This window comes from Labrus mixtus, chromosome 22 (genome assembly GCF_963584025.1).
Source record: "Labrus mixtus chromosome 22, fLabMix1.1, whole genome shotgun sequence".
NCBI classification, from domain to species: domain Eukaryota; kingdom Metazoa; phylum Chordata; class Actinopteri; order Labriformes; family Labridae; genus Labrus; species Labrus mixtus.
This window is the reverse complement of record NC_083633.1, coordinates 544971-570216: the sequence shown is the minus strand read 5'-3', so window position 1 is coordinate 570216 and position 25246 is coordinate 544971. Positions and strand designations below refer to the sequence as shown.

At 38.5% G+C, this 25246-nt stretch overlaps 1 protein-coding gene across 4 annotated transcripts in view; it reads right to left on the bottom strand.

Annotated features, from left to right (window-relative positions):
• Nucleotides 1-320: 320 nt before the first annotated feature.
• The window catches only part of LOC132956227 (protein PHTF2-like), a 40776-nt gene continuing 15850 nt past the window's right edge, over nucleotides 321-25246 (bottom strand). For 2 of the 4 annotated variants that reach the window (XM_061029542.1, XM_061029543.1), the window contains exons 4-21: nucleotides 14361-14417; nucleotides 10498-10567; nucleotides 9935-10093; nucleotides 9017-9182; nucleotides 7574-7735; nucleotides 6246-6474; nucleotides 5728-5874; nucleotides 5487-5643; nucleotides 5287-5357; nucleotides 4840-4968; nucleotides 4661-4746; nucleotides 4370-4562; nucleotides 4144-4275; nucleotides 3949-4035; nucleotides 3043-3198; nucleotides 2865-2960; nucleotides 2649-2774; nucleotides 321-775 (exon numbers count right to left, since the gene is read on the bottom strand). In XM_061029542.1, the coding sequence (XP_060885525.1) occupies nucleotides 755-775; nucleotides 2649-2774; nucleotides 2865-2960; nucleotides 3043-3198; nucleotides 3949-4035; nucleotides 4144-4275; nucleotides 4370-4562; nucleotides 4661-4746; nucleotides 4840-4968; nucleotides 5287-5357; nucleotides 5487-5643; nucleotides 5728-5874; nucleotides 6246-6474; nucleotides 7574-7735; nucleotides 9017-9182; nucleotides 9935-10093; nucleotides 10498-10567; nucleotides 14361-14417 (2244 nt within the window). In that variant the 3' untranslated portion in view covers nucleotides 321-754. The other 2 variants (XM_061029540.1, XM_061029541.1) reach the window with 2 other exon arrangements.

Here is a 25246-nt window from a genome sequence, read left to right as displayed (position 1 = left end):
ATCAATTACAGCTTTGTTCATGTAACTTTCTAACATCAGTTTAAATGTAGGAGCTGCAGAGGTCAGAGGTCAGAGGTCAGGTGTACAGTTGTTGGGGTGCTGAGATTAAGAGAACTTACAAAACAAATAGTTTAGAATAACAAATTCCTCAAAACTATTTAAATTTGAGTTGAGATAATACAATGTCACTGCATCTGTAGTTTGATCACAACAACGTTTTGAAGAATTTACAGCACCTTCTAAAAAAATTTTAGGTTTTCAAACTTCCCAATTTCTTTGTCGGAAAGAAAACACTAACACCATTTTTTTTTTTTAAAGAGTTTCTTTGCCAACCTTTTTTTCAAACTCTCTTAAAATATAAATAACTTAAATGACACAAATTCAAAAGAAATCATTCTTGCCTCATCAATACTTTGCCTTCAGATTTCTGAAATGTTGTAAATGCAGCTGAGAACCTAAACCATCACATTTAAAATGATACATTTATGCCTTTAACAATAATACAAACACTTTTTGTAGACAGGTAAAATATAGCATTGTTTTGTGTCAAATAACACAAAAATAAAATAAACTACAATTCAAAAAACCCTAAATAAAAACACTGAGTGGGTAAATAAATAGTTTGTGAATTGCACAAAGTGGGAACGTTGAAATCACTCTGATATGTAGAGGCCGACGTTCCTCTTTCAGTCAGACGAGCATTCAGTGAGTCAGTCAGTCAGAGCGGAGGTCAGCCTCTTTACACTGTTTAATGTCACGATTTGATCTTCCACAGCTGTGAACACAAACACATTCAGGAGTTAAACACACAGCAGTCTGCAGTAAATACTTTGACTCCCCTTGTAGGAATCTAGCTAGGTCTCACTCTCGGTTCCCTCAAAGCTCAGCCCTTTGAAGATGTCATTGGTCAAAAAAATCACCTTGGTTGAACTCAATAGATTTGTGTGGATGAACTTGACGTGCAAGCTAGTACTCCAGTAATGTCGTTAAATCTGTTAAATTATCATTTTCAGTGCAATGACTTTCTCAAGAAGGTGAAGGGAATTAAAGTGTACAGTATTTTCTTTGAAAGATAAATTCACTCAAGGCTAGTCTGACTGCAGCCCTGATTTTCCCTGATTTTCAGGACTTGTGTCTCGACTTGGACTTAGACTTGAGCATTTCCTGCATTTAGCCTTTGCTACTTTCTAATTAAAGCAATAAATTAACTTTGCAGAAAGATAGTTGGAGTTGACTTGAATGATCTTGGCCCTGTTTTTCAAGTAAGAGCCACTCAGAAGGCAAAGGCTATCTTGGAAGACCCTCAGCACCCCCTGCATGCAGAGTTTAGACTTCTGCAGACAGGGCGGACGTTCATTTAAGGAGGTCGAAATCAAATAGATACCTGAGGTCGTTTGTTCCATCAGCTGTTGGGTTTTTAAATAAGCGGTAGGCATTGTTGCCTGGAAACTTTTACTATGGACTGTTGGTCTTTTGTCCCTTATCTCACTCATGTCCATCATGGTGATATCCATGGTAGTAATGTTTTATATGTATGTTTTTATGTCACTGTGCTGTTTTTTATGGATTTATTGACTGTATGGACCTCTGTTGCAAACCAAATTGCCCCTCGGGGACAATAAAGATTTTCCAAAACTTCCTCATCTCCCTCACTCACTCCCTATGTTAATAACAGGCCTTAGGCACCTCTGGATTCGCAGCATTTATCTTTTCTCAAGATGAAACTTTTTGATTTAGTTAAAGTTTAGTTAGTTCTTATCCCATCTCTCCCCCTATCCCTTTCCAAGCCCGGCGCAGTCTAGGCCTGTGAAGACTGTTTCGTCATGAGCCGGGGATTCGGCCGAAGATTTCTGCCTTTTAATAAGACAGTTTTTTCTTACCACTGTAACTTTTGCTGCTTTGCTAAAGTGCTCATGATGGATAGGCCGGATCTTTGTAACATAGCAATAAGTAAGGTCTTTTACCTGCTTTTTGTAAAATAACAATGAGTAAGGTCTTTTTACCTGCTCTTTTGTAACATAACAATAAGTAAGGTCTTTTTACCTGCTTTTTGTAACATAACAATAAGTAAGGTCTTTTACCTGCTTTTTGTAACATAACAATGAGTAAGGTCTTTTTACCTGCTCTTTTGTAACATAACAATAAGTAAGGTCTTTTTACCTGCTTTTTGTAACATAACAATAAGTAAGGTCTTTTACCTGCTTTTTGTAACATAACAATGAGTAAGGTCTTTTTACCTGCTCTTTTGTAATGTTAACAGACAATAAGTAAGGTCTTTTACCTGCTTCTTGTAAAGTGTCTCGAGATAACACTTGTTATGAGTTGACGCTATACAAATAAAAGTTGATTGATTGATTGATTGATTAAAGTATTTGCAGCACGTTTGATGTTCATTCGGTTGTTTTGGCTTATTGCAGCACGTGTCCTTCATTTGCAGCCTGTTTCAGTCTTTGCCTTTGTTTTTGAGGTAATACAGTTTCAGCCATTGCAGGTGGTTGCTCTAGTTAGCCACCATGCCTTGGGGAGGAAGAAGCTGTGCTGCACAACTCATTTGAAATAGTGCTGCCACTTTGTTAGGAGCTCTGGAGGAGTGACACATCTCCTCTGTTATAAGACAGAAGTGGACAAAACAAAACACACACACTCACTTTGAGGTTAAATCCTAACAGGTCAGATATGACTCCTGACACAGCGGACAGGATGACCACCTGGGTGATGTTGTAGAGCAGAGGGTTCATGGTCAAACCGTACAGCCTGAATGGAGTGTCCAACTCCTGCAGAGAGAGCGAGGGATGAAAAAGAGATCAAATGAATGTTGAATTCTAATAAAAAAGAGTCCTGACGTGCAGATAGACAGTTCTTACCTTCAGTAGTTTAGTAGCCAGTTTTAAGACGTTGTTGACCAGAGTGAGCTCCTCTTTCTTGTTTGGTTTCTTCTCCATCTTCAGATACAGGTTGATCTGTGAGAGGGATTAATCTCTGTTTTTACAACATGTCAGCTGTACACAGCGTTACTCATGTATTCTCCTTTTGTGTCTTTACCTGTTCAGTAAGCAGGATGGAGGTGTTGCTGTACTTCTTGCTGGTCTCTGAGCCTAGAGTGACAAACCGGAGCAGGAACAGAGACAGACTGGAGCACCAGATCACCAGCTCCCAGTTATAGTGACACTCCAGGAACGTCTCATGGACATGGAGCAACTGCACCAAGAGATTATTTTCACATTATTATTAAGTCTATAAACATAAATTGTTCCAGAATAAATTGTATTCACTTTTGAACATCAGGGCTGTCTTATCTTAAAGCAACAGTGAGTAGGTTTAAAAACATATCTTTGGTAGTATATAATATCTGATATATATAATATATATATTCATATTTTAATCCAAATAAATCACAGACAACATTTTGTTATCAAGGTATCATTTAAAATATTATTTGTTTGATTGGTTGGTTTTAACTCTGGATTAAATATTTACAAATACAAAATAACTTGTTTATTATCAATACAACCACAATGTTATTTAAAGTGTGGAGGTGTTTTTTTAATAGGAGAAAATCAGGCTAGATTCAATGATATTGTCGTTTTATGTCATTGAAAAATGGTGCAGTTTGATGTTTTCAGATCTTTTTCAGTATGAGTGTGTTTCAGTGTCTTCTTTGGTTATGCCACTGAGTGGCGCAAAAATACTTTCAGCTTAAGGCAGTACAAAAATGTAAAAATAAAAGCCTAACAGTTTTTATTTTTAAATGCAATTAATCGTGATTAACTATTGAAATTCAGTGATTAATAGCATATACAATTTGTAATCGTATAAAAGCCCTAGTTCTTCTGATGTTTGCATTTAAAAATGTGTAGAAAAAAGGAAGCTGGACATGTATGTAATCATAACTTTTAGCTTGTCATGGTAGCTCTGATGTGTAGTTATATTTTTATATTTTTCAAGTACCTGTGCACAGCAGATGAAGACGACAGACAAAGTGAGCAGGAAGGCAGAGGACACTATCACATCAACTGAACGCTGAGGACCCCGTCTCTGCAAACAACAAGCAGAAACAAGTTAGTTTCTTAATCATTACAGCTGTGAACAACTGTACATTTATAGTGACATCACAGACGATTAAAGCTACAAAACTAATCTTACCTTGAGGTAGGAGCGTAGCGACAGCCACATTTTGATGTTCTGAACTTTCTTCAGTCTGAAATGAGGGACCTCAGACTTTCTCGCTCTGCGTGCTGAGGTCAGGTGACCAAACAGCTTTGCAAACAGCAGCCTCTGAAACACACACAGAAGAACATTCAATAAATAAATCTCCACATGGTGCAGTAAAAAGAAGCAGGGATAATCATTTAGATGTTCTTTCTCTCACCTGTTTGTAGGTCCTCTCTGCTACGCTGAGCAGGAAAAAGAAGAGCCATATAAGGCAAACACGCACCAGGAAGCTGAGTGTTACCATGGTGATAACCATGGCATCTGATCCAGACCCGCCTCCCAGGGCTACAGACAGCAGCTCATTGGCTGTTAGCGTGGTCAGCTGATCCACATCTCGGTGCTGAGCCAGTCTACAGGAAAAACACATAGAAGTCTTTGTTCTTTAAATATATTCAAGCAGGTACGTTCAATCTTCACACATTGAAGAGTTTTGGTATGTCGGCATTACCTGTACACAAAAGGAGTGAGGCCCAGTGTGACTGAAACCAGGTTCCCAAAGACCTGATAACCAATACCAGGGATGTAGAGGTTCACCTGTGCACAAACAGAGCAGTGTGTTTACATCTTCAACGTCTTTGATCATTTTCTGGCAAACCTTGAGAAGTTTATATTCCTTCAGTAACTCACTCTGTTCATGATCATGCCGCTGATCTCCAGAACAGACATATCAGCCTTCTTACACTCGTTCCCCTCCCACACTATGGCGCTCACTCTCTCCAGGCCGGGGTTGGAGCTGTGCAGCCAGGGAACGTGACCCTGAAGAAGAAAAAAAAAACTTACTTTAATGAAATTAGAAATGAACCCAGTAAACAATCAAGTAGTTCAGAGAAGGTTGTTATGAAACACAACATTTATTCGATTGCCAGGTCACATATTTAAATTGATTTTAGGAATTATATAACTCTCTATTGAAATGAAGCAGGTCATAAAACAAATAAATTGCAGACATTAAAATTATTTGGATATAACCTCCTTTTCAGTCTAGATTGCTTCTTTTAGATTCCTATAAATACTTTGACACACAAACACACTTGAACACAAAATAAAAGGCTTTCTATAACAGTTTTCACAGACCTGATGAAAGGGGTCATCCCTGTATTCCTTTTTAGCAGGGGGACAGACGGGTGTCCCTCCTCCTTCTCCCTCTGGGGGTTAAGGGGGGGGGGGGGGGCAGTGTTAGTTTTGATCCAAACACATAAAATAAGTGACACATATGGTCTACTACTATAGCTTCATACATTTGGTTCTATGCTAAGCCACTATGATCTTCTGACCTGTCTCTGAGGTGCAGGATGATCTGCACTCAGCACAATGTAAGAAGTCCTCCCACAGCAGGTCCTCTGTCTCCGACTCGTGTCGAGTGCTCTCTGAGTCCTGAGTCCTCAGACTGGAACACCTGGAGCTGCAGCTGGTGCCGGACTTTGGGACATCCTGAGACACAGAAGGATTATTTTGTGAACAATAAGTGATCACATGTCCTGTTTTCATGGATAAAAGAGGTGTGTGTGTGTTTACCTCCACAGCGTAGTGTTTCTTGTAGTGGTTTGTGTTCTTGCGGTTTCTGAGAATACAGTCACTGTTAATTCTTTCAACTCCCCTACGGGGGGCGTTGTAGGACACTTCAGGGTCTTCCTCACTGGACGCCTCATCTGATGCTGGCTCCTAAAAACACACACTCACATTTAATGACTCTGTCAAGCAGATTAAGTAGAACACAATAAATATTTTGATAAATGAGACAAATGGACTTAAGCTTATATATCACTTTTCACACCTACACTTTCACACACTGATGGTAGTGATCACTATTTAGTATCATCCATCAGAAGTAACTAATCCCATTCATACACCACCACTGAAGCAGAGGGAGCAATTCAGGGTTAAGTGTCTTGCCCAAGGACACATCGGACATGTTGCCCAGCTGGGGATCGAACCCTTGACCTTCCGGTTGAGATACGACGTCTCTACCCACTGAGCCACAGCCGCTCAGCCGCCCAGTCATACTGTGTCTGAGTCTGTGTTTGACTGATCACCTTGTTGCCACCTGCCACCATCAGTCCTGTGCCGCGGGGTGTGTGAGTATTGGTGGGCTGGACGTGCGAGTTCCAGCAAACCCCATCAGCTCTGTTCAACGAATCACAGCGCTGCTCGTGGAGCTGAAGCCCCTCCTCACTGCTGCGATTGGTCACCCGGCCGTCCAGCGACACATAGCCGTTGTCTGTCTCTGTGGACTTGTCGATGGACAGCTTGGACTTTTTGGATCTGACAGAGGAAGAGAGGAGCAGGAGAGAAAAGACAGACGGTTCAGAAGGTTCAGAAAGCAGACATACAGAGAAATCAAATTCACTTTCAGGATGCAACACTGTGGAACATTCAAACAAAATAAACACCGACTTTAGAAGGAAAGGATCTGAACTGATAACTCCATACATGAACGCATTAGGTAAAGGGTGGACAAGTTTTTAACAATCTTCAACTTAATGAAAATAAATTTGTAATCCAAGTTACACAAATTCACCACAAGATGAAATTCTAAACCTACCAAATGTGTATGTATGCATGTGTAAACAAGCCAATAACAGACAGGATTAATGAATGGATCACTAAGGACGTTGAACTGACAGAGGTAGTGTGGCAGATAATGGATACATGAGCTACATAAATCAGAAATGTTCCACACTGTTGTAGTCTGCTGAAAGCTGTGGGAAATTTTTTTTGAGGATAAGAAATCTGAAACTTTATAATTTAAATTCTAAAATTTGAATTGCTCTACAGAGATTGAGACTTTGAGAAAAAGGATTTATTTGTAGACTTAGTTTTCAGAAGAGACCCTCTCCCCATGCTTTTAGAACGTAGCTCGATGAAGTCATGCAAATTTAATTCAGCTGCAAAATCCCTCCTCCCTCACACAAAACAGTGATCCCAAGGACCACAGAGAGAGTGCTTAGGTTGTAGTGTTTCAGAATAAAGAACCACTAGCTCTATGGAAAACACATGAGTTCAGTGTTGAGAAGATTGAGTAACATTTTTTTGATTGTTTGTAATTCAAGTGATAACAAAAATCCATCAACCTTGAAGAAATTAATTAATTTTCTGAGAAGATCAAAGTTGTAAGAGGTAGAGGGAGTGATGTTGCAGCTGAAGGTTTGGTCTGAGATCAGGCTGGATTTCAGTTTTTGACTTTTTTAGTCATGACAAAATGCATGATACAAGACAAATTTGTATAATTTAACAAAATGTAAGAATGTGAATTTATGGGTTTTTACCATTCAGAGAATATTTGGATAAAATCATGAAGTGGACTGAAGCCCAGCCTGTCTTTGCACATTGTCTTAGGAAAATTGAAAACAAAAATACACACCCAGCTTTACAGATATCATGCCAGAAATCTTGGAAGAAAGCGCCCAGGCTGTATGTGGTGCTGGCTGAGTGGGAGTGTGGCGCCCCTTCCTGTGTGTTATCGGTAGTGCTAGACCCGTCGCCTTCCCTATGCACCTCCATCTGAGATGCCTTCCTCAACTTCCTTCAGTTTGGAAAGAATAGAAGGTGGAAAGAGACTTAAAAGAGAAGGCGTGCAGACCAACACGGTTTGAGACTACGCTAGTGTTTGACCTGGCTGAATTTGACCTTTTTAATATTGTTTATAAAATCCATCAATCTTTATTTGTATAGCGCCAATTCATAACTAATGTTATCCTGAGACACTTCACATGAAGCAGGTCAAATATCTTACTCTTTGTAAGCTGGAGTCTAAAAGACAAAGAGCAAAGCAAAAAATAGATATTTAACTAAACTTTTTGCAGGATATGTATTTGAACTATATTTATCAAAATGACCTTTAAATATATGGTTTAAAAAAAGATAGGGTGAATTATCAGTGATATAAATTAAATATGGTTAATGGAAAAACGTAAACGTTTTGTCTTTTTAAACACAGTAAAAAGGTCATATTGCTACATGTACTGAGACACATCTTGTGTGTGTCTATCACATGAAATATCAATAAGAAAGAAAAGACCGAAAGAGAGATGTGCTCAGAACAAATTCAACTTTGTTCAATAGATGTACCATTTCAATACTTTAAACTGAAGTATGACAGAGAACCAAGTAGATTTGTTTAATACCTTGCACATTTAAACTTTACCTTTCCAAACCCTATAGCTCCAATACTCTACAGTCTGAACATGTTCTCTGTGTGTTTGAATCAGCAGCCACACTGAAAAGCTTTAAACCAACACATAAAAACACACACTGCATGAAGCCACTGTCTACTTTCACACACAGTGAGTCCTCTTTGTCTTCAACTGCTAAGATTCAATTAATCATGGAAGATTTGCCTTGGACTTAATTATGAATCAAATGACTTCATAGCTTTAAAAAAACTTACAGTGTTGAGATGAAAACGACTCGAGGTCTGCTTGTGTAGGGTAAAGAGCATGTGATGTTTTTTATTTTAGGTACTATGACATACTCTCAGAGAGATCAAAGATCTCAAGATTCAGTCACAAATCTGAAAATAATTTGAAACTTGGGGAACATATTTCCATGATAAATGAGCTTCTGTTCAGTTTGTCTTTCAGTGAAAGGACTGAAAGCAAAACAGTGAAGACTGTGCACACAACCCAGCAACACAATGCATAGTTGTTTGTTTCAACGGTCTTGCATCTCCTTTATCTCTTTCTGTTTTTTATACTCTAAGGCAGTTTGTTCTCTGATAACTCAATGTTTTAATGTTCTTATTTCTAATGCCTAAATCATCTCATCTCACTGTTATTCACTCTTTATACATGGTTACTATGGTTACCTGCGTCTCTTCCCCCCGCTGCTGGAGGCAGGTTTTGGTGTTCTAGTGGAGACGATCTGACAGTGGACAGTACCCAGCAGCAACATGAGCCAGATGGCCCCAAACACCTCAGTGGCTGGTACTCCATGAGGCTGAGGGATGCTCATGTACAGGACTGCTGCTCCAACTGAGGACGGAGAAATCACTTTCATAAAACAGTATAAACAGAAAAACACAACCGTAGAGTGAAGGGATTTCATTCAATTATTTTCTGGAAATTTTTCAACAATTTGGGGAACATTTTCTTGGAAATTTCCCTCCAGCTGATTATCATGGGATGTTTTGGGAATAAAAATCCAGGAATTTTTTGTCAACCTTTGTCTGGGAATTCTAAGCAAATTCTCCCAGGATAATGGGGAACATTTTACCGTAATTTTCCCTTATGTTGCCATTTAACAGACTTTATTTCATTTTCTAGGAACATTTTGGGGTATTCGGGAAGCTTTCCAAGGAATGGTCCTGGATTTTGTTTTCTGAAACTATCCTCTGGAATTGTCCTGGGAATTTGGGGACATTTTCAAAGATTCATGAATTTTCCCTGGAACTTTCCTTGGATTTTTTACAGGAATTATTGGATACTTTTGCAGGAATGGTTGGAACACACAGATTTTCCTTGGATGTTTGGGAATTTGCGCACATTATTTGAAACTTCCTTTGGGAATTTCCAAAAATCATTACCAGGAATTTTTACAGGAAAGGTTTTACAGGAAAGGTTCTAAAACTATCCCAGGATTTTTTAGTAAACCAACTGGCTGTGTTTTGTTTTCAGAATAGACTTGTAGGAAAAGCTTTTCTTCATCTCTTCAACTGTGTTTTTGTAGGAGACTTATTCAATGAGTTCATGTTGAGATGATTCAGCTGCTGAGTTTGAGAGCTTACCTTGTAACAGATAGAGAGCCAGTAGTAAGAGGAAGATGGCTCTGGAAGTGACCTGGATCCACCATCTGTAAAAGAAAGGGAAGAAGACGACCCTGACAATGCCCTTTCTAGTGAGTGATGTCCATGGACTCTCTGGTTTGGCTTTGGCAAAGGCCGAACCTGAAGGGGACAAAAACACACACTTTATATCAACAAGTTATTAACTTAATACATCCTGAAGACACAATAGAGTTTTTATTTTCTTATCTTAGCATATTTTCCTCTACATCCCCCCTCTTTCTGTTTCACTTCCTCTGTTCTCTCTTGATTAACTCCCAGCCTTTCTGTAAGGATACATTTGACTGATTGGATGAATAATTGAGAAGTGGCTGAATGTGAGGAGATAAGAGGGTTTGATAGAGACATGAGATGAGAAGGAGCGAGGAAAGGCTGTGACAGGTTGGCACAGCAGCACTGGCATCTCAGGTTGACCATTTAGCGTTTTACACTAACTGAGACGGCCTGTGTCATGGTGTTGGCCTGCGCAGAACACCTGTCCGGTTATCTTATGAGTTTTCTCTCACCTCTAACCAAGTCAACGTCTATCAGGTCTGGTTTGACATGTCCCGTCTTCTTTGGCTTGTTCCTAAAGCCCTGCAGGGGGCGACAAAGAGATAAACACAGTCAGTTAGAGACACACACACACACGCACACACATACAAACACACACACACACACCCACACGCACACTCACTCAGTGATTCAGTGTTTGAGGAGTAAACGGTGCATTCAGGCTCACACAGCTACTGGATGTGTTTTCTAAATCACTGCAAAGCCTCTACTCACATCTACATGATTTAACCTTCAGTCCCACACAGAACACATTTCTTTACACTATGAAGCATTAATTGGTGTTTTAATGAATGTGCAGCAAAATGTCTCTTGATGAAGCTTCAGTCTTTGTAACATAATGTCTGGTATTTTAATGTTTTAGATTTCTAACCTGTATTAGGTGATTGAACAGAAAAAGTAACTGAACAATGAACTTGTTCCAACATACAGTTAATAGTGACAGGCATAATGAGTATTACTTCACACAATAAATGTAGGCCTATTGACCCTAAATTCCCTCATAATTAATCTTCACAATCCAGAAGAAGTGTGTGATGCTCTCTGTCTGTATTTTTTAGTTCTGAAATGATTTTGGACTTTTTATGGGTGTCAGTCGTTGTGCAGAGCTCACAGCAAACAGTCCACAGGATTATAATGTATAGAGGGACCTGGTGAGGTCTCTCTTCTCTTATCTCTCTCTGCAATAGAATAACATAACTATTTAATCTTTAAGAGATGATAAATGACAACACAAAGGTCTGTATTTGTGGACTTGAGAAACAGTTATCAGTAGTCTCTGAAGAGCTGCAGGTGTGACAGAGGGCATCAGGCACGTGATAGGACAAGTAAACAGGATTTCATCTGGGTGTGAAACATTTTGTGTATTATGTTGTCACATCTGTCTGATAAATATGTTCAAGGGTAAAATTACGTCATTTCATCTGAAAAACCTTTCATAAGCTTTAATTTAGAGAGGGGATATACATCATCTATTATGATAAATAACTGACCTTTCTTGAGTTACAACCCTTTTACTGTGTCAGGGTGTAACAGCAGCAGATACAGTAATACCTAAAACTGTCAAGTACTGAAACCTACGCTTCAACACTGCTAAGAGTTACAGGCTTCTTAACTACAGGCTTGATAATATTTGAATTAAATATTGGTTATTTTTTTCTGAAAATGTATTTCTCTAGTGTGTTTTATAAAAGCTTACATTCAAGATTTTTGGTTTCTTCAGTAAATTAAGTTTGGAAAAAACTTTAAAATTATTCAAATTCAAGTATTTTCAAATAATTATTTTAGTATGATCACTCAATCCAGTATTTTATAAACACTAATGCAACGGAAATCTCTTAATAGTTCTAAAGATGTCATTTTAATCTAGAGTTACTTTGACATTATAAACAGTAAAGTAAAATAATACACAAAGCCATCCACTTGAACCTGACTAGTTCAGGCTAATATTTACACACAGGCCAATCAAGTGCGACATTATCAGTCTGTGGTTTGATAAGGAAACACTTGGTAGGCACCCTTATCTCTAAATACCACAACCAAAGAGATAATACGCTTCGTGTGTGAATGTGTGTGAGACAGACAGGAAAGATGTGACACAGTAGACTAGATGGACATAAGTGTGTGTGTGTGTGCGCCTGTGTATTTGTGTGTGTGTGTGTGTGTGTGTGTGCCTGTGTATTTGTGTGTGTGTGTGTGCCTGTGTGTGTGTGTCATTGCAGAGCTGAGAGAAAGTGATTGATAGCTTCCTGTTAGCAGTAGATTTAGCGCAGCAGTAAAGTCCTTCACAGACCTTCTCTTATCTCTATTGTATTTATAGCTGCCTATTTTTATAAACCAGCTTTTCATCCAGTTATGAGGAAGGACTATTGGTAACATACAGGTCAAACATGTACGAGTGCCAGTAATTCATTTGAATGTTAAGAGGAAAAGTTTAAAAAAAGCTACCTTTAGCACTTTACTTGTTTCCTCTTTTAGGCAGCTTATGATATTGATTTTCATTTATGTTAATTTTTCTGTTGTACTATTTGTTTTACAACTAAACCTTTGAATATTTAAATGTATTATAGAAATTAAATTTAAACCAAAAACACAACAGAATTTATTGTAGTTTCCCTTTTCCACCAGCAGGTGGCGACTAGTCTTTCTCTGCAGATCTTTGTAGTGTTTTCCTCATATTACAGAGTTAATGTGATGAGCTTACTTTAATTGGGCTCTTATTCTATAAAAAGTTAACTCAATTTGACCAAATAGTACAAAATAGATGTAATGATAAATCATTTTCCTCCCATTAAGGCTTTCATATTGAACTCTAAACCTAACAGACACAAACATGTGTGGGTAGGATTTTTATTATTAATTTAGTATTTTTTTATTTCTCCTTGCTTTACATGTCATTATGAAGGTTTCTCCTGATCTCCCAGTCATATAATTCATGTTATTCTGGTAACTCTCCAGGCACTGCAGGGTTTTACCTGCTGGAGTTGTGTATGTGTGTGTGTGTGTGTGTGTGTGTGTGTGTGTGTGTGTGTGTGTGTGTGTGTGTATAAATATATATACATATTTTTTTGTATATTCTTGGCCTGAAACATTACATGTGTTGATAATTCTAATTAAATGTTCATTGGAGCAGCTTCTTGAGTGCGGACTTAGTCTTTCTCTGTACAAAGATGACACATCTCATCACTGTCTCCACTACTTCCTTGTTGGTGGTTTATTGCTTAAATTAATATCATGTATCACACGTACCACAAAAGGCAAGAGTGCAGCGACAGCAAAGGACTTCTTGAATATTTTCACTGTCAGAGCCGTTAAGTTTTCATTAGGATGTTAGTCTCATTCTCTCCTTTACTTTGATCAATTACATTTTTTAAATCAATTTTAACACAATTTGTTGACTTACATTTGTTTTTGATTTTATTTTACCATGTAGGATTCAGCAGCATAAAATATAAGAACTGAAAAATGAAAGGCAAACAAAATCCACCTGACGATAAGTGTTAAAGCAGGAAGGATTTGGACACAATTTGCACATTTCTGCTTTGAAATATAGACTGTATATCACCCGACCTGATTTTTTTATTTCTATTCTCAAAGGGAAAACAAAGGAACCAACAGGTCTCAGAGTGCAGCTGTGACACAGACACATTTTGTGTTTTGTCTTTTCTCCCCCTTAGTAACAGTTAAAAACATCTTCTAAACCCTGCCTAGATGCCACACTGATCACATGCCTCATGCTAATCCAGCTGTGTGTTCACACCAAAGCAACCTGTAGAGGCCAGATCTGTCTACAAGTGAACGTTATTAAACAGTTTGTTCTGCAGCCAATCATTTATCAGTGTAGCTACAGTGTGAACACAGAATGGGGTTAATAAACACACCAAATTCTGACACTGCCATCCCAACCAATAAGAGTCTAGCAGTCTACAGCGTGGGTGAGCAGACGTGCACTGTGGGACAACAGGAGGGACGTTCTCACCCCAGCTGTGTACTCACCAGAGAAATAAACTGTAGAGAATGAGGAAAAGATGAATGGAGAAGAAGAGATGGGGGAGGAGAAATGGGCAGGTGACACCCAGCCAGGAGGGCAGAGAGGAAAGTGTTATAACAAAAAAAAAACTGGCAGAATGGTGAGAAACAAAACTGAGTGTCAGACAGAAAGGGGAGGAAAAAAAAGATAATGCTCAACAAAGGAAAGAGAGAATGAGGAGAGACATTTGAGCACAGTGAAAAAAAAACACAAAAAAGGAAAAAGTGCCGACAGTTAAATAACAGACGCATGAAGGTGTGAAGCAAACAATGGCTAAAACAAACGTACCTTAATTTCTCGCTGCTCCACTGATTTCTCCCAAATCTGCTGGTCATAGGCGCCAATCTAAAAAGGAAAATATGATCAGGAAGCAGTCACAAATGTTCACTTTCAAGATTCTTTGCTTTCATCATCTTTCTGCAGAAAGAGGAATGATGATCTGAAGGATTCATTTGTAATTCATTTCAAGGATAGCCACTTGAGATGCATCATCTCATTTTTGAGGGGATTCTTACAAAACATAAATATAATCATCAGTAATACAAAATCAAAATAATACCAAAACATTTAAACACAGAGACACCCACACACCACACACACACACACACACACACACACACACTCACAGTCACTCACACTTAATGCTCCCCCAAGCCTAGCCACCCACCAACCAGCCAATACTACACAATCAGAAAAAATCAAGAAAACCTCTGCAATAACATACATGTAAAGGTAGAGCTGTGTACACCCATGCACACATATGCACACCTGATTAATGACACTCAAAAAGAAAGACTCCTACATTTTCTCGGCTGCATCATTAAAGGAAGAATGTGTGACTTTTCCATCCAGTAGGTGTCGCCCTTGAGCACCAAAACAAACTGCTGTTTGGGGACACCTTCTCCATACTGAAGCCTCCGCTCTTTGTTGTGTTAGCATGCTAATGTTAGCACACTTTGGTTCTCTTAAAGCTTCATACAGCATGTCAATTAACACGGACTGACCGAGATCTAAAGACACTTACAGTACGTTACATCCAGATAAGCAGTGAGTATGCTGTGGAGTTCTTCTCTTGTCTGGTCCTCGACTAAAACAGATTTATACACAAGGCCGTAAACATGATGTAAACATGATGTAAACACAGAACCTGCAACAGTACAGCTGGCGCCTGGCGGGACTCTTTGTAGACAGTCCTGACTCAGACATTTACATATACTTAATGTCTGCTGTATTTATATGTAAAATATCACAGTGTGCCTTTTAGATTACATGACAGCAGATAACATCTTCATGGTCAGAATTGTGATGATTTGGCAAATAGCCATTATAATGCATCATGTTTTTGTTTTAGGGTTTTATAGCTGTAGCTTCATGATTGTAGCTGCCACAATGAGCTTTAACAAGTTTAATTATCACAATTGCACATGGTTTAAAGCATGGTAGTGAACCTTGACAAAGTAAATTAAGATTTCAGAAGTTAGAGGGCATCCTGAGATCTGTAGAAGAACAAAATATATATAGCTACAAACTTTGCAATAAGAAATATCCTGTTAATATCCTGTAAACCTTAATCTAACCTAATCCCCTTACATGTTTACATTAGGAGGTCAGAAAGTGATATCTGTGTTAAAGCTCAGTGTGTTCAGTTGTATTTCATTGAAAAAGTAATTCATTGTTTTAACCATGTTTCCCACTTAAATGTACACTATTTAACTTTTTAAAGAAACAGTGACCACAATGTCAGTCATTAATTGGGGCCCGGGTCTCTAGTGTGGGAAAACACCCTTAAACAGAGTCCTGTTGATTTAAACCTTAAATGGGCAGACATAGATAAATATTCTTGAAAATGTATTCATTGCTGTTGTCTATTGTATCTGTGCAAAAATAACACAGTGTCATGATTTTTTCAAAGTATGACCTTTTTTTCCTCTTATTTAGAGGCTGTATCTCCCAGGAGACGCTGCCAATTTAGGGTATAAATTGAACATTTCCATCCTTCTTTTATAATTTCCTTTACCAACTAGAGGTGGGGGAAAAATCGATTTATGCAAAAATCGAGATTCTTATCTTCTGAGATTTTAAGATTTATTTTTGGGCTTTTTGTGCCTTTAATGGAGAGACAGGACAGTGGATAGAGTCGGAAACCATGGAGAGAGAGTGGGGAACGACATGCGGGAAGGAGGCCACAGGCGGAATGCGAACCCGGGCCGCCCGCTTGAGACGACAGCCTCAATACATGGGGCGCGCGCCCTAACCAGCCACCAGCGTGCCTCATCTTCTGAGATTTTAAATCGATTTTTTTTTTTGGCTTATAAGTCACTCCCTACTTAGTGCTTAGGTTGGCTCTTTAACTCAGTAGAATGCCAAATGGAGCAGAAAGAAATTCATCCAGTCTCACAGATGAACTGGAATAGATCCTGAAGTATTACTCATTCAAAGAAAACTTTAAATCATGAGTCCAGAATTGTGTTGACTCGAAAATAGATTATCAATCGAATCGAATCGTGAGACACCCTAAGATTCCCAGCCCGCCCCTAGTACCAATATTTAAGACATTTTATACACAATGAATTAGCCTCTTAAGAAAGTTTCAAAAAGAAAAAAAAGTAGTTATCCACATATCTTGTAAATAGTAAGTTACAAATTTAATTTTTGAATAAAATAGTACTTATAGTACTCTAAACAAATATCTTCCTGTTTCTATATTATAATCCCTGTGGGACCCCTTATCTTACATTTTCAAAAGGTTTTGACCAGTGATGATTCTACACAGCTGAAATGTTATGGAGTCCGTCAATCGAATGTGTACACTGGTTAAAATAAGGAGTAAAATAAAGAGTAATCAATATTTCACAGCTTTATATTATGTTTTATTTATGGAGTATAAACCCATAAAACAAACATAAATATGTTAGTGACTGTACCTGTTTTACACCACTACCTGGACAATGTATCCTTCAGGATGCAAACATTTAATACCTCATTATTAAAGTTGTGAAAATCTAATTTATCATTTTTTCAACAATAATTTATAAAATGTGCCTTAAAAAAATATATTTTCAAAAAACAAAATCCCACCAAACTCTTACTCTTATACACATGAGAAAGTAACAACACTTAGTTTATGGTTGGTGTCTTTGTCACGGCACTTCTCTGCCATTTTGAAGTTCGATACAAATGATTTGTATCTATTTGAATGTTGACATGACTTGAGTGCTTGACCCGAACCTCCCTTCAGTGTTTCTCATAGTTAGTGCATTCAATGCCCCTCCATCCCACAGCCTGTTAAAGGTCTGAATCCCCCAGGATACAGAAACCATTAAAGGGTTTGGCTGGTTACAATACTGTACATACTCACCAAACCCACACACAAAACAAGAAGTTACTCACTATTGCTTCTTTATGTGCACTTTTTTATTGTCTCCTTTTACGACGTAAAAGGAGACGCCTGAGACGCCTGTGAAGGACGCCTGTGAAACTGGTCCAATAAGGTCTCTACTCACAGATAAAACTGAGCTTTGACAGCTCTCACAGTTTATTCATACAGGGTGTGTTTTGAGGAGGATCAGCTGATGATGGGACCTCAGCAGGTCAGTGTGTGTACGTGTGAGTGTGAGGCACTGAGTCTGGGTCAACCCGCAAGCTCACCAGTGGAAACTCTGCATCTTTAATGAGACTTCATTAAAGATGGATAGAAAGAGAGGAAGAGGGGGGCAGGGAAAAGAAATAAAGGACATGAAGAAATAAAGAAAAGGTGTAGATGTCAGAGAGAATTGTCTTTTATGTTGATTTAGGTTACTCATGAGATCTCTTTTAATCCACATTTTACTCAACAACTTAATAGAAATCACATTATTTAAACAACAGACGTGGATTTTATTCTTCAAAATGTATTATTCCTGAGGTTGAGGTTAGACCTCTGGGAAGCTAAAAAAAACAAATAATCTCTGAGGACTTGACTTACTTTTCTTACTTTGACCCCTAAGGCATTCGTGTTATGACGCTGCTGCCCACCAGATACCAGCATGACATGTGGGTCATCAAGTGCGTCACATTGTGCTCAGCCCGCGTTACATAGCAATGAACGACCCTGACCTGAAGATGGGTCACTCTGCACAGATGTTGCTACACTTTTGACGTGTATCTCACTTTCAATGCTTTGCTTTCTTTTCAAAATACTTATAGTCAAACTAATGATTCCCAGATTAAAACAAAGCACATCTTTAACTTTGTCTAAAAGTAGAAAAGTCCCATTAGGTCATGCAGTTGTATTTAATTTAAACTTTAGGAGAAAGAAATTAGAAGGACTATCGATTAGAGGTTTTAAATAGATTCAGATTGGATATGCCAGTTTAACCTGACACAGCCTACATATAACTTTATCTCCATTTCATAGATGGAAATAGGCTCCTGTGCAGCGCTGCAGGATGCCATTCTTCCACTGTCTTGTTGCATACTTTCAGGTCGTAGCGCAGACTGGAATGGATGACAGCAGCAGATACTGACCGGAGCAATTCAGGTGCTCCTTGGATAGTCTCAGTTTCACAAGTTGGGAGGTCATTCATCCGACTTCAGTGTGTTAAGAAGTATCTTAACATTAACAAAATCTATTTTGCCCACCATGTTGATGTCGTAATATAATTCGATTTTTGATAATGACCATGTCCTGCACAGAATTCACTACAACAGCTGTTCTTTATTTTTGAGAATAACAGCAGAGACTTATTATGGATCCTACAACTTCAAATACTTCAATTCAGGTCCTCAGAGATCTTAACATTAAAACATTTGAATCCCAGAGCTATGGCTGTGGTGTTACTGTGAACTGCACCAAAGGTCAGTTGTCTTTCAAAACTGTCTCCACAGCTTTGCAGCCGTATTGATTCTGTAACATATGCATCGATACATGTATTTGCAAGGAGCACATGATGATACAGTGTTTCCCCTAGGTTTACAGCGTTGGGGGGGGGGGTGGGGACAAGCCGACATGCCGACACAAACACTTGAAGGAATCTTGGTGTTCATGTGTTACTTTTAATGACAGCTGTCCTTTTCTATCGGAAAGGTATCCTTAAATGACTTCTTTCCCTGATTTCAAACTCTATCCACTATCCTATCCCTACAATAAAGGCACAAAAAGGCCAAAAATAAATCTTACAAAAAAAAAATAATAATGGTAGGGGAAACACTGATGATATATTGCCATATCGATTTTATGAGCACGGAAACCTAATTATTTCCCCAATTTCCGACTTGTTGTTCCGACATGAGCAGGCGTTTCTGTACATTTTCCAACTCGGGAACGTGTTTTTTAGATGTGAATGCAGTAGCGTGGCTACTGTACACAAAATGTGACAGGCTTTGGTGCGCTTGATAAGAGTGCAAATGAAAACAATGTTGTAACTTCATCCTTGAATCGTACAGAGTCCACCAAACTTTATATGTGAAAGCGACCTTAGTAATGGATATCGTATCTTGTTTTGAAGGTTCTTTTTTGTCTTTATATGCTGTAATAAGACTTTTGATAACTCCTCAGCTCCTTTAGGAAAATAAATCACAATTCTTTACATGTTACATTGTGATTCCACTGCCGAGGCTCCATCAGTGGAGAACAGACACTTTAACCTAAGCACTGGAGAGCATTAAATCTGATTTACTGTGTAACAGCTGACAGATAATTTTCCACATCACTTAACCTATTAAAAAATAAATACATGCATGCACATACACACACAGATTGGAAAGGACTATGGGTGTGTGTGCAGAGGACAGTCAGAGGGCAAACATGAGCAGACTACAGAGCAGAGAGATAAAGCAGAAGAGAGGAGGGAGATAAGGAGGAGGGCAGTACATGAGGGGAGGACGACATGACAAATCATCTTCTGCACACATCCATGCACTGATATGTAGATATGATCCACTCCTTTCAATGCTGCATCTTCTTCAATTTGTCTCCGTTATTATTGTGATACTAATTGTAAATTAAACATATGTTTAGTCCTATCTGCATGTATCTACTAATTTCACTAAGAGAAGTCAGACGTTCAGTGATTTAATAAGCAAATTGAGCACTAAGAGATGCCGAGTGTGCTACTGCAGCAGTGCCGGGGTCACTCCGGAGAATAGGAGTGAGTGTACAGTAGACAGATATTCACTAGATTTAACACATTAACACACTTATAAACTGTAAATGATCTGCTATCAAACACTTATAAACAAGCTGGGGTTCGATTTAAAGAGTCCATATGATGCCCCTTTTGGGGTTCGTATATTTAATCTATGTACCTACTTTTGTACGTTCACAATAGCTAAAGTTTGAAAAAAAGTGTCTGTTTTCATGTACTGCTCCTCCTTGCTCCCTCTCCGCTCTGAGTCCGTCAGCTACACTCTGTTGAGCCCACACTGTTAGACCCCACGTGGGCCAAGTCTGCTCTGATTGGTCTGCTGATCCGCTCTGTCGTTATTGGTCAGTTGCTCAGCACGCTTCTCGGAAATTTCAACATGAGCTGCAGGGCTTGCCACAACGAGCCAATGGGCTTAGATCAGTGATCTCACACTGACAATGATGTCGGACTGACACATTTTTATCGAGGGGGGCTAGAACCGAGCGTTACATGCAGCTAATGCTACAGCTAACAGGAGGACGTAGGAGAAGCCACGTTTCCGCAGACTTTTTTGCACAATGTTTGCACATAGATGTGCCTAAACATGCAGAGGACACTTAACACCCTAAAGGGCATATAAAACCAGAAAAAAGCATAATATGGGACCTTCAAAGCCTTCAATGTCTCCATCAAGCACAGATTCTGAGTATTTGCTGGTTCATGTTCTGCTCTTCCTTGTTTTCTCTCTTTGCAAATAGAACATATTTGTCACCTTGAAATCTGTGTATTGTAATTATCCTTTTCCAAATGTTGCAGCATCTAACTGAATAATTATTATTAGGAAGCAGTTTACTCATAATGACAATACTCTTAAGCCATATGGTCTTTTCATGTTATGCTGTGACCCCAAATGAAGATGGCAAAAGGATCTCAGAATGAGTGGGGCTAAGTGCAGACACATTTTATTTCAAAACCTCTGTTGTCTTCACTGTGAACCAGCTGTGTTGGAAAGTCCCTCACCTGTTTGTGGTCAGCTTTGACAAACATTGATGAACCAGCGATTTAAACTCACACAGCTCATGTGTTTAAGAAGTTCAGAGAGCTCAACAGTGACTGACCAATCTTTATGTGGCTCTAGATCCAGAGGTAAATTTCCCTGTTCAAATCCTCTCTTGATTCTTCACAAAAAAGAGATTGGTACCTGGAACCAAGACAGCCAGCTAAAACGGCGTTAAAACTGAAAAAAGGCAAAGGTACATCATTATCATCCGGAGTCAAGGAACTACCCATCTGACAATCCATTGTGAACGAGATCGTTTCTTCTTAAACTTTTGTCGTTGTTATCATGTTTATACTGTTAATCTTGTTGTTTGTGTTGTGATAAATATAAACTACATCTACAGCGGCATGAAAAGGTTTTGAGTACATTTCGTGTTAGCTAATAAACTAGCTAGCCTGCTAGCGAAACTTATCTCTATGGATTCGGCGCCGAGGGGCGGGAAATATTGCCATGGTAACAGTAAGCTCAACACATTAGAAACACTATGATTGTGGGTAGTGTACTTCTATGCCCTGATATTGTGAATAAATCTTTCTTAAATCGAGGTTCATATCATACTTGTGTCTCCTACAGGAGCACATACCATCGCTCTACACTCGGGTAGCTCATGGTCAGTCTACCTTGGATGGTTATGACATCATGGATAATAATCAAATCTGCTATGGAGAAAATTATTTTTACTTCCTGCACCACACTGTTAAGTCCTATTTCAGGTTGTCTGCAATCCAAAGTTATCAGAGTATATAGGACTGATGATTAAGTGAATGAATAAAAATGACATGTTATATTCAAAGTCTTGAAATAGATTAAATTGTTAACCCAAACTAAGCCTGCAAATATAATATGATATAATAATAATATCAATCCATCCTGTTTCAACTCAAACCACTATAAAACATCATTTTTTTAAATGTTACTTGACATCAAAATTGATTTCAGTTTACTTATCAATTTATTAATAAATAATTTCAACTTAAATTCCCAAAACACAGATGATGATTATGTTCTAAATAAAAATACCAAACATCCGGCTTTTTTCTTACGTTTTAATCAAACAAACTCAAATCTTTACAAAATGATTAACATAGAACAGCTGCTTGGGGCAAGGAGATGTAACCGTCTGCTGCGTTTGGAAGTGTTACCATGGAAACACACACACACACACACACACACACACACACACACACACACACACACACACACACACACACACACACACACACACACACACACACACACACACACACACACACACACACACACACACACACACACACACACACACACACACACACACACACACACACACACACACACACACACACACACACACACACACACTCACTCACTCACTCACTCACTCACTCACTCACTCACTCACTCACTCACTCACGAGTGTGTGTGTGTGTGACAGATGGGAGAATCTGCTGTTAGCAGCCAGAAACACACACTTAACATTTAAACATTTATCATGTAAGTGCAGATATTTGTCACAAATGTGTTTGCTGTCATTGCCTAAAAAACCTAATAGACTAATCTTTCCTGCTTTAGATGAATGCTTAAAATAAAATCAGATTTTTATACACAGTTATATTACTCTGTTCCTCAACCAACATTTACATTCATAATGAATAAATCTACCCATGTCTTTTATCTTAAACATTTTGTTTTGTCAATATGGTGTCAGCTTTTAAACCAAAATGTCAATCTTTTTTTTTTAACCCTCTGCGCAGTTTCGGTAGATAGCTGTTAATCACAAGTCTGGTTTTACCAAAGATTTCTGCCTCTTCAAAAGGAAGTTTTTTCTTGCCACTGTAACTTTGCTAAATGTTGCTAAGTGCGATGCTCATGATGGATTAACATTGGTATTTTGTAATATAGCAATGAGTAAGGTCTTTTACCTGCTCTTTTGTTATATTAAACAACAATGAGTAAGGTCTTTTAACTGCTTTGTAAGGTGTCTTAAGATTTTTTATGAATTTGCGCTGTACAAATAAAAACATTTATGAGAAAGTAGAAATAATACATTTGACCAAAAAAGTATTTCACGAACAGATCAGTTGGAGATTCCATTCCATCCAGATTCCATTTTTAGACTCTTTACTACCTAATAATTATAACTGAATACAAGCAAAAGAAATGTCTATCAATGTCTGTCCTGTATGAAAGTGTTTTTTCTGGATGGGAGAGTTTAGAATACAAAGCCTGTGATTGATAGTTGTTGAGACTGACAAACTCTTTTTTTGGGAGAAAGAGGGACTCCTCAGAGAAAGGGACTATTTTTTTCAATAAATGGCTTCAGTTGCAGATTTTACATGTGTTAATAGTGAGGAAAATGAACCTCCTGTAATCGTCCTACAACTGAACCCTCATCCAAACTCTGAAATAAAAATTGATCTAAAATGTATCAATCACATGTAAAGCTAAATTATATTCTATTTGCTTTGTCTGCTTCAAATGTAGCCGTGTCCTTCAAACCTTACTGATCTTGAAAAGTTTGTGAAAATCCGTAACTCTCCCCCACATACCAGGATAAGAACTGTGTCGCTTGTCTAAAATAGGCCTCAAAGCCAGCACACAAATAGGCTGTAAGCTGATTTATTATAGTGCAACTTTTAAAGCTCAAATAGTTCACAGACATGCCAGAAGTAGCTGGCTGTTAGCCTCCCACTGAGTCAAAGCAAGCTCAATGTGTCAGACTTCCAAATAAAACAAGGAAGTGTGTCTGCTGCAGTCACAAATATAGACTACAGGACTGCTAGGGCCTTGGCAGGGCACACACAAACACACACACAAACACACACACCAAACAAGAGTGAGTCTATTAGCAGCATGTCTGCAGACAGATATACAGTGTGCACCATGCGAGACGCTGCCTGGGGGCTGCTGAGGCTGCATACTCGAGGGTGGAAATGTAAGAGTAGAGGACCTGATTGGTAATCTGGACCTCTTGGTCAGGACGCTCTTGTAAAAGAGATTTTTAATCTCAATGGGACTTTTTAAACTGGTTAAATAAAATAAAATAAAATTCATCATCATGGTTCTTCACATTTTGAGTAAAAATGTAAATAGAAAAGAGCTGTGCCACTTGTTTTCATCCATTTTTAACATTAAAGGGGAAGTAAACACTTCCATTACATACAGTAGCTGATTTGAAAAGGGTCTGTTCACTCAGTTCACTCAAATTACACACACAAAAAAAGTTTTCTCATTCACTTTAGTGGTATCTAGAACTGCTGATAGTTCACTTTTACCTTCTTCATTTCTGTTATTAAAGGTAGACCTGCTCTACACAAACACAGAGGCATATATTCACTGCCTTTGTAAAGAGCTGGAAGCTGAGAAGTTGGATATAGATATCCAAAAAGGTATGTTAGATAAAACAACTGAAGCTATATTCCATAAGGGGTAAGTGAGAAAATATTGTTACTGTACAAAAAAAAAACCTGTATGTGTCCCAAATGTGGTGATACAACAAAACACAAACACAACAAGACGCAGTGACAAACACAGCAGGGCTTTTCCAACACGTAAAGCTACTTGGGAGCTATGGAGACACAAATAAATACACACACACACACACACACACACACACACACACACGCACACACGCACACACGCACACACGCACACACGCACACACGCACACACCTAAATACTCTCCTGGGACAGTGTTTGTTTATTTGGCTGGATTTCAAGGTGTTTGCTAAAAATACAAGACAGAGCTAGAGATAGTTTGTGGTTTGGCATTAAGCAGAGCCGTAGCTGAAATGAACCAATGTTTGACCTTCAAGGTTGGATATGCGTCCTGTTATTGGACGCCCTTTGAATTGTAAGGCTGATAAAGATATTTGGGGGTAATTGAAATCATCCTTTTGGGGCGTCTCATAGAAAATAAGAAAGTCCTGTTTGTCATGAACATATCTGCGTCTTAAACTTCTCTACATACAGACAGTCAGAGGAAGAACAAAAAACGCTTAACTTGTCTAAAAACAACATTAGTCATTAAG